The 10,695-nt window shown below is 34.1% G+C and overlaps 1 protein-coding gene across 1 annotated transcript in view; it reads left to right on the plus strand.

The window, feature by feature from the left end:
* LOC137402869 (uncharacterized) overlaps window positions 1–8,474 on the plus strand; it is a 29,675-nt gene extending 21,201 nt beyond the window's left edge. The window contains exons 6-9 of the mRNA XM_068089378.1: window positions 2,956–3,126; window positions 4,719–4,827; window positions 5,454–6,182; window positions 7,816–8,474. Coding sequence (XP_067945479.1) covers window positions 2,956–3,126; window positions 4,719–4,827; window positions 5,454–6,182; window positions 7,816–7,958 — 1,152 coding nt within the window. The 3' untranslated portion in view covers window positions 7,959–8,474. The remainder of the gene's footprint in view (window positions 1–2,955; window positions 3,127–4,718; window positions 4,828–5,453; window positions 6,183–7,815) is intronic.
* The last annotated feature ends 2,221 nt before the right edge of the window (window positions 8,475–10,695 follow it).

Genomic DNA, 10,695 nt, shown 5'->3' on the forward strand with positions numbered 1-10,695 from the left:
AGATGGAAGGAAACTGGGCAAGTTGAAGAAAGGGCTGGTGGGGAAAGGAAAAAGTTAGCAACAGATCAAGTGACCAGACGCCTAGTTAGACTTTCTTTGGTTGATAGACATTTAACCAGTCCTCTGCTAGCCAAAGAGTTAACAGAATCAACAGGTGCAAAGTTAGCACCATCAACTGTTCACAAATCAATGAGAGATAATGGCTTATGAGGCTGTAAAGCTTGTAGAAAACCTTTGTTTTTATCTCGACAAAGAAAGGCTCGTCTACAATAGGCAAAAGATCATGTGAATTGGTCACCAGAAAACTGGAGAGCAGTATTAATCAGCGATGAGAGCACACTTACTGTGCAAAATCACTCTGGCAACAAATATGTAAGAAGGAGACCTGGTGAAGAGTTTAAACATGAAAATATTTTACCTACAATAAAGCATCCCACCTCAGTACTGGTGTGGGGTGGTTTCTCCGCTGCTGGTCCTGGTAGATTACATTTTGTTGATGGTATGACAAATGCAGAAAAATATATTGGAGTACTACAAAGTGTGAGGATACCATCTGATAGAAGTCTGTTTGATAGAGAATGGCTGTTCCAGCAAGATAATGCTCCATGCCACACAGCCAGAAGAGTAAAGAAGTGGTTTGCTGACAATAGCGTTAGCACTCTGACTTGGCCTGCTCAGTCACTAGACTTTAACCAAATTAAAAATTTGTGGAGCAGAATAGGCAATCACGTAACTAAAAACAAACCATCTATTAAAAGAAGATTTATGGAGCTCATTGTGCAATCCTGGCATCGAATACTGACACCTGAAGAGCTTCAGACGCTCACTGATAGTATGCCCAGGCGCTGCCGAGCAGTGATTGAGAACAAAGGCTGGTCAACCAAGTATTGATCATCTTAAGGACCAAAACAGCTCTTTTCAAGGCTAAAAAACCCTGTCTTTAAATAAATTCACAATAAAAGCCATTTCAAAGAAAAGGAATATGTTATTTTATGACTTTTGGTCGGACACTATTTAATAGAAATGACAACTGTACAATAAATCTCTGACAACTTTCAGTAAATCTCTACTAATAGTTTTTATAGAATATACAATGTGGTTTTAATTTAAGTTTATCAAAAAGCCAAAATTGTGACGATTCAAATGATATACAATTTTTTATAGTTATGTAAAGTTTTGATTGTAGAAAAAAAACACAACTCAGAATTCATTGCTATGTAACGAAAAATAGAGGCGGTTCCATATTTTGTATCACCCTTGTATATATATATATATATATATATATATATATATATATATATATATATATATATGTTAACAATATAATCTGCTATTAAAAGTGGCTCAAGCTGTGTATAATAAAAATGTTATTGTAATGAGCTGAAAAATTAATACTGATAAATCATTTTTTGTAAGTTGATCAGCAGGATAAATTTAGTTACTAACCAGTTATTGCACAATTCATGATAGCTCAAACTTTCTATTTTAAACCCTGTAGATAGCCCTCAGCAATATTCTCTAATATCCAACTTACGACTTTCTGAATGTACGACTGTACGTTTTATAGCTAATTGTTTCTAGGAGTTATTTATATGTCCTTAATGTTAGAGAAAATGGTATATAGCTAAGTCATGATTAGCTTAGAGTCACAAGGATTTTATCATCCCTTTACAAATTGAAAAATGTAAAATGCATGTAAATTGTCTAATATATTATAAGATCTTCCTGAACTCACATCTTAGGACTTTCCAAAAAGGAAAACTTTGACTTAAATTTTTTCTGCGAATGGTTGTGCAGTAAAGGTAGCGCTATCGGTTTGTATCAACAGATTTTCTCCTTTCTCTTTCAGTTTTAGTTACAGTAGCTTATATTAGTTCAACAATGATGTAAGGAAGTCCATACCTTGAAGGAGAATTGCATTGGTCTTTTTATTTTTTTAAAGAAAGCAGAGTATACTTGGCTAATTTAAATAAATGAATAAAAAATTCTGAATAGAATAAGTAAAACCAAAAATGTATCTTTACTGCGCATAAAATTTCAATGTTTCTCTAACTTTCTGTTTAATGTTAGCTTAAAACATAGCCTTTGAGAAAACCCTGACTCATGCTTGGGTCATTCACTGCTGCAGCATGTCAATACTTTTTCGCCTGCACCCATTGATCGCGTATAAGCGTTTTTGATAAATTACACTAATTCCCTGAACTTTATCGCCAACCGATTTTGCATGCTGAACTAAAACTAGAATTCATCAATAGAAATAACTGCATGCATTGTTTTCTCTCTAAAGTGTGACTAGAAAATAAGAATATTTTTGATGTTAACCAGATTGTCATTTTTCCAAAAAAATGTGGCACTTTGCGCTGACTTGACATAAAAGGACATTTTAATTTTTTTTTGTAGCACAAAGCTAAAGCTACATAAATTATTTACCTTATGTAGAATTTGAATTATAGTAGGTCCACATCATAGCAGTCTGTCGTAGCTGTTGAATTGGGCCAACAAGGATGACCGGGGTCCAATTACTTTATTGAATAAGTAAAAACCCATTCATTGGCTGAATTATTTATAGTTTTATTAATATAAACTGTTTGTATAGTATGGTGTTTGTGTTATTTGTCTCACAGACTCATCTACAGCTATAAAATATATATAACATAGAAAACTGTAGTGACCACTATGCATATGGTTGGTATTATTATGGTGGCTGTAACAAAACTGCAACAAATGAATGCACACGATATCATGAGAATTATGATTATGAGTGTAATTACACAATAGTCATAACTATTTCAATAGTGGGTAGAAAACAAATGCCTTTTGTTCAGATTAAAACTAACTCAGTACACCTGCGAACTGCCTAAGCAGAAAGCGAGTTTACAATTTTATATATCCAGAAAAAAAATCTTTAGTAATGTTTATATTCATGTTTTGTGTCAAAGTTGATTGTAACTGTAGATAAACTCACTGAAGGAACAGTACGATGAAATAGAGAAGAAGGTGCTTGAGAACAGGCAGAAGTCTAAAGTGCAGATAACTGACTATCTGGAGGATGTTGTTCTTGACAAGTGGAGGACTCTCAGGAATCAAAGAGAGACGTTAGAGACTAAAATCAAACATTCTCCACCAGTAAGTAAATACATGTAGGTGAATATCTATAGAAGAACTTCAGAGTAGTAGAGGACTCTTTATAGAAATTAATCTAATACTGAAGTTATGATTGAAGGGGCATGTCATCATACCAGTCTTTCTACAAGTACTGTTCTAATTATTTGGAACGTTGTTGTTAACTTCCTCAGTGTATGTTAATCTCAGTGTTTGGCTGTCATCGTTCGTACATTCAGATATAGCGATTAAGTTTTTCGCGAGGAAAAATCATTGTCATACTAAGTTCGTATGGTGCATGATGACACCGTTATACAATTTTTTTGGTCTTGTGTTGTGCAACACAAGACGAAAGTTTATCAGACAGCAAAAGTACTACATATTGTTATGACTGAGAATGCTGTGATCTAAGCTGGAGGGGCCAAGTCAGTGATCACTGGCATAGTCAAAAAAATCTTATTACGGCTGGTGACAAGTTTAGATTATTTTACGAGTTAAGATAATTGCAAATCTATGCTGTCAAATAATTTGCTATAAATCTGCAAATTTATAAGTTACATAATGATAATCTGTCAAATGCGGCAATTATATACTCATGAACAAGTGATCCCACTTATGAACAAGGTTGGAATCCCTTTCCAAAATGGCTCAAATAGGCCATAGTGGAACACCATGTGCTTTTTTTTACCCTTTCATGCAACCTCATTCCTCGAAATATTTTTACAACTTTTCTTCAAACATTCAATAAAACCATGTCTATTGCCTTACGCCTCTGTTTCATCATCATTGTAATGCTGTCACTTAAAGCACTGATGTCTCAAAACTTAGCATAAAAAACGATTTTATGTTTTAACCTTAGCTCGAAAGAGTGCATATCACTCTCTGATAAACATGAGGAGCCTGTTAGTCACCTGTGATAGTCGGAAAATGTTTTAGAAATAGTTTGCGCTATTTGGCAGGAAGTATGGATCACACAATCAGATTATGACTATATGAATATACCAAACTGAAACAAAACTGTAAAGTACCGAGCATCTATATTTGATAAGGATTTTCCGGTAAAACCCAAAGTGTTTGTCATAAACTATTGCTACGAAACGTTGTATGTTGAGCCTTTAATTGGCTTTTCAATTCACGTTGTAACAGCGCTTGACAAAACAGTAACTATGTCGAGTTGAGAATGTTGTCGAAATAAAGGGATTCCGAACTACGACGTTTTTGTGATGGCTGCGATTACCTGTTCGCTTTTGTACTTTTAATAGCTTGTTATGACATTTTCACATATTTGGCACCTAAATCACAGCAGAGTAAGTCATGGTGAACCTTTTGACTTCAAATAACTGTAATGTGAATTTTATTGCAAGTCAACCTTTAAACATATTTACCTTTATAAGGAATAAGAAAAGTCAGTTAGTTTCTATAAAATTAGCAACAAGTGGATATGTTTTGTGAACACCCAATTTAGCATTCTCCAATATGTAGGAAATTTGTCTAGAAACCTAAAAATGGTATTCTCTGTTATAAACCACATTTCTAGCTTTCTCACATTTGCTTATACACATGATGTGGGTCTATGTCAAGGTCATAACATACTATATATTCATTCTATCATGTAGGATGACATTGTAAGAGGGTTCAAAAAGCTGAAGGGACAAATGGACAAACTTATTGTGGATGAGTTGCCTAAACTAGAAGTGGCAAGACAACTCCAAGTAAAGCAAACTGGTATGTAAATGTAACAAACAAAATGATCAAAACTCTCATATATACTAAAAGTTCAATCATATTATTTACATTAAAGATAATTCTAGATTAAAACAGGTTATATTTTCTCTCTTCATTTTTCAATAATCAACACATCTTTACATTTTGACTAATATTTGCCTGTAATTTAGCAGAGGCGAAAAACACAATTAAACTGCATAAATATGTACTATCTACTCTCAGGTTAGGATATTGCATAAATACATGCCGTCGCAATATCCCTGCACGCATAGATATCAAAAATGGTACCGTCTCTACATGCACGCTCTTCTCTCAGGCTAAAATACCATAGAAACACTGTTAAGGTTTCTTTATTTGTAGGACTTGCATTTTTGCCACTCCAACAAATTTAGCACCTGTAATTTCTATTATCCCTCATACTTTTAACCTACCCAAGTTAAAATGTTAAACTTTCTGTAGATGATTGGAGCCATTGAGGAATTAAGTCTTGATTATTTAAATTAAATGAATAATTAAGTATTCTCTCTTGACTCTTTTCTAAGATGCTGTGCTGTGTTGCCTGCAATAGAATATTTTGTTACGCTTTGGAATCATGTCATCATGTTACTATATTATTAATGTTTTAGGCGAAAAGCGTGAGATTGAGTTGAAGATTGTTTCCGCTGGTGAAATAATAGTTTACAGTAACCAGCACCCTCAACAACCACAACTTTCTTTATCCCGACCTTCTCCAAAGTCTATAACTCTACTCCAATCCATAGAACTACAATCACAGCCTGTATCAGTATGTCAGCACGAAGGAGTTACATATGTAGGATTGGGTAATGGTACAGTCAGTAGAATTGATAGCAACTACACACTGCATGACTCATTCATCTCCACTTCTGGTATTGTTGAGTCTATTAGCCTCCATAAGAACAGACTATATATATTGTCTCGTAGTAAGCCTCGCACAGTGACTGTCTGCAAGCTGTCAGGGCGAGTGATCAAAACCTGGCAGCACCCTCATCACTGCAGATGCTGTAGCATTATGACTGTAGTGGCAGGTGCTGTAGTGGTTGCTGACCCTCCTAACAAAATGCTAGCTATTTATTCCCTCACCGATATGGTTCTGCGTAATGTCAGCTGCCCCCTTTTGAGTAATCATCAGGTATCGATATGTGCTGGACATGGTGATGATGTCATCATAGCTGACTATGATACAAAGAATGTATTCAGATTTGACCTCATCAATGGAAATATCATGTGGACTTTTACCCATCCTGATCCTCCACAAGGTCTGGTGTGTTATGGAGACTACGTACTGGTAGCTGCAGCCTATGACAATAACATCTACACACTCAGCTATGCTACAGGTAAGTTGTATGTATGAGGTGCTGGTTAGCAACATTTATTGAGAGGGCCATGTTAGCTTATGAGACATTTCATAGGTTAGTAAACGTTTTTGCACTAAATTGTTTTAAAAATTAAAAAAACACTTCAAAAATCTTGCTAGGAAAAATTGTCAATCCATCATGACTTCTGTCCTGGTTTTTAAAACTAAATTGGATTGTTTTACTAGAGTCAGCTAGTGGAAAAAATAATAGATATCTCCATTATCCTTTATCCCCATTATTAGCCACAAAACGTAAAGGATATGGTTGTTCTCCAATGTATATGAGAAATAATTTATTGTTTATAACTAGTTCGAAAGCAGTCCAATATGTTAGATATTTGATGGATAATTCTCTATTTATAATTTGATATGAGTAAAAGCTCACTAACATTGTAAGACAATACAAAGTAGTTATTAAGTTGTTCTGTCAGAATCTGTTCTCCTTGTAATGATGAGTATACAACACTGAAGTAATGTTTATTGTATTTAATTCATATATTAACATATCAACATTTAGAGTCTAGTATTGACTGTTACATCCTCCAGCTCCTTGTAATGGCAGGTTGTGTTACTTATAGGTTTGTACTAGTAAACACAGGAAAGGGTAAACTAGTAAACTAGTAAACTAGTTAACATAGCAAACAAAGTTTACTAGTATTTTAAACATAGAAAGGGTACAACTTTCTTGTACTAAACTTGGCAAATGTCCAAATTAAAGTTGTACGTATCTAATACTTCATCAACCAGAGAAGGCCAGGCCTCAGGTATCAGTTTTAAACTTAATGCTAAATGGATACAGTCAATTCTTGACATACACTTTAACATATATTTTAACATATCTGTAATGCTGAAATTTCACAGCTGACAATAAAAATTCATTTTATTTTTTCAACATGTCATTGTTTTTATTTCTATTTTTCATTGAGTTTTCATAGATACTTTTTACAAAAGCTTTCTTTGATATACATCTGCTCCTTTTAGGTTGGTATATAAATAGTTACCAGATGGAGTCTCTATACATTTTTGATTGTGGAATAAATTAGTGGAAATACGGTAATTTCTTATAAGAATATGTGTGTCATCTTATGGCGATTTTGGCATACAAAATACTCCTGGAAAATATTAAAACAGTTATAAAAATGAATGTTACAGTAACATCTATAGTGGTCATGTAAAAGGTGTGCCAGGGATTTTAGCTGCAGTAAATGAACCAGCCACATCTACCCACAATTTATGGGCTATGTTTGTTGCTTTCAGACTTTACGACTACTTTCTTGCAAAATGAGGTTGCTCTTTGGAGACGAATTTCTAACATAAGCATTATTTTCTCTCAACGTTATAGTTAAGGGTGATCTTGGCTTGCCAAATGGTGGCCAATGACTAATTTTTTATGGATCTCACAAATAGAACCAGCAACTTATCATATTATAGCAAAGTCTAAGTGAATTTGCTTATTACTACTTGGAATATTATTATTTTAAAATTAGAATTGCGTTGGCTTTCTAATAAAAATACTGTCTTGTACCACTGTGTAGTATTTATTCATGCAATTTTATAATAAGGGATGATTGTACAGTAATAATAACTAATATATTCATATAATTTTATTGTAGGTGAGAAAGTATTACAGATGAGAGATGATGCTCTTGGTCATGCTGACATCTGTAGCTTGAGTGTTATGGGTAACACATTGGTTGTACCTTTGAATGCATATCGGACCAAGAAGGTGCTCTTCTATGAGCTGAGTGAGAAATAAGGACCACATTCTTATTAATCATCTATAACAATATTCATGATCAGGTTTCATCAAAACTGACTACTCTACAGTGAAGTTATACTAACAGTATCATTATTATTGTCATCATATATTATCTTATATCAACTTTCTTAGCTAAATGGCTGACTGTGTGGTCTTAAACTGCTTATTTAGATGTAGTGGTGTCTGAAGTTCAACTTTAAATTTTGCTGCGCTGCCACAGCCTCCTTTTGTTAAAGTTATCAGAACATGACAATTGTTTGGTTTTCATCAAAATATTTCTTTTTAAAACATGAGATCTGTGTTTCAATTTTAAATGCACATTTGTACAACAAGTTTACATACTTTTGTGATCATGAAACTATAGATAAACAATGAGCCTCATGAACATATTCCGATATAAGGATGATTTTGAATGAGATTTGTGTTGGACGATTGCCTCCCATCTCCAATTATATTTTGTTGTATGTTACCAGATCATATTTTATATATAATTTTAATAAATAAAAGTTTAAATAGTCATAGCAATTGATATGGGCATGGATTTGAATGTTGAAATGGAGATAGGCAATGGGCATGAAAATTAACATGACCAGACAGTTGAGCAGAAACTTTAACAAAGACATTGGTGTGGCCATGGCTTTGGTTGTTAACATAGACACATGCATTCTCCTGGACATTTTCATAGACATGGATGCTGTCATTAATATATCTAAACATAGACATGGCCATGTTATGTAATATTACCACAAAAATAAAAAGAGTTGATAAGCCTATAGAACATAAGGTAGCACACCACACATGCACACACATGCACGTGCACACACGTGCATGTGCACACACACACGTACGCACACACGCACGCAGGCACACACGCACACACACAAATACCCATACATGTATGCACACACTTGCGTAGAAGCACACATTCATTCACACAATTGCATGCGTGTGTGTTAACACACATGCACACACATGTCTACACACACCCCTACACATGCAAACAAATGACGCATGGATGCTGTCATTGATATATCTAAACATGGACATGGCCATGTTATGTAATATTACCACAAAGATAAAAAGAGTTGATGAGCCTATAGAACATAGGGTAGCACATCACACATGCACACGCACACACACGCACACACGCACACACGCACACACGCACACACGCACGCACACACACACACGCACACGCACACATGCATGCACACACTTGCGTAAAAGCACACATCCATGCACACACTTGCATGCATGTGTGTGAACACACATGCACACACACGCACACGCACACACACACGCACACGCACACGCACACGCACACACACACACATGCACACACACACACACACATGCACACGCACGCACACACATGGCTTCACATACATGTATGTACAAGCATGCAGAGATCTACATCAAATAATGAAATTAGTTTTTCCCCAAAGGCTACACCCACACAAGCAGATATAATGTTTGTATGACTGTGTATATTCAGGGTTCACAGTTTGAAGTATGTGTTACATATAATTATACATCATAATCATGCAGCTGTAGCTTTACTTAGCAAAATATGAGCAAAAGTTTTTAATTTACAAAGTATTGCTCCTGGTCCCAAAAATGTAAGAAAACTGTAAATTGTTATAATAGCATATAATACAATAGGAATTTGTTTTATTGTTAGACCTGACAATCAGATAGTTAGTATAATAACAGTCTTGTGACTTGAATTCAGACAAATACTTTAAAATGACCTTTTTAATTGCTCCAACTAAAATATATAATTATAATGTATGTATTTTGGCTCTAGCATCTAGAGAATTCATCCATAACTTTTTATCACAGCTGATGAAAATTCTACTATTTTTCTATTCTTTGCTAGATTTATAAAACACAAAGCTGTGTGCCTTCATAGCTATTTTTTTACAAAAAAGTAAATTTAAAAAGGAATTGGAAAGTATAAGCCAAATTTGACCACCTTACTCAGCATATTTAAGTTAAACTAAAATGCAAAGCATCGTAAATTTCAAATTGCATCTCAAACTATCTGCTACAAATTTAAACAGTTTGAATTCACTTAGTTAAAATGTCATAAATTATTTCAGCTATTTGGTGCTCTGATGAGTTTTAAAGTTTGTTAAATCTGTTGATTAAAGTTCATAGTTACCAAACTGAGTGTTTCATAAGTCTGTTTGACAAAAAGTTCATCAAGGGTTTCTTTACGTTCACACTATTAAAAGTGAACGCTTGTACAGTATTCTTGGTCAAGTCATGACAACGCCTGACTAATGCAGCACCTAAAGGGTGAATAGTGTGTCGATGGTAAACAAAACTAGAGAATATTTTTTATTATTTAAAGATTATGTAAAAAAAGTTGCAGACACATTCATACATACAAAATTACCGCTTTTACAGATACATTAATAACTTGCACAATGAGGAGACAACTTCTCACCACTATCATTCAGACATATTTGCTCCTGCAAATACAAAGACTTCAGTAAATAAAATAAAATTAGCATGAAAATCTTTCACCTATTTTCATGGGATAAATTTAAAGTGAATTTTAGCAGTTTCTTAAGTATTACGCTAAAATAATTGAATAAAAAAATTGTTTATATATAATTGAAAGTATGGTTATTATAGGTGTTTCCAATTTGCTCTTTAAATCTCATGATCATAGTCTTGATTTGTCCTCCTTGTGATGAATATATAGGAACTATGAGGCTGCATGACA

This window comes from Watersipora subatra, chromosome 8 (assembly GCF_963576615.1).
Source record: "Watersipora subatra chromosome 8, tzWatSuba1.1, whole genome shotgun sequence".
NCBI lineage: Eukaryota > Metazoa > Bryozoa > Gymnolaemata > Cheilostomatida > Watersiporidae > Watersipora > Watersipora subatra.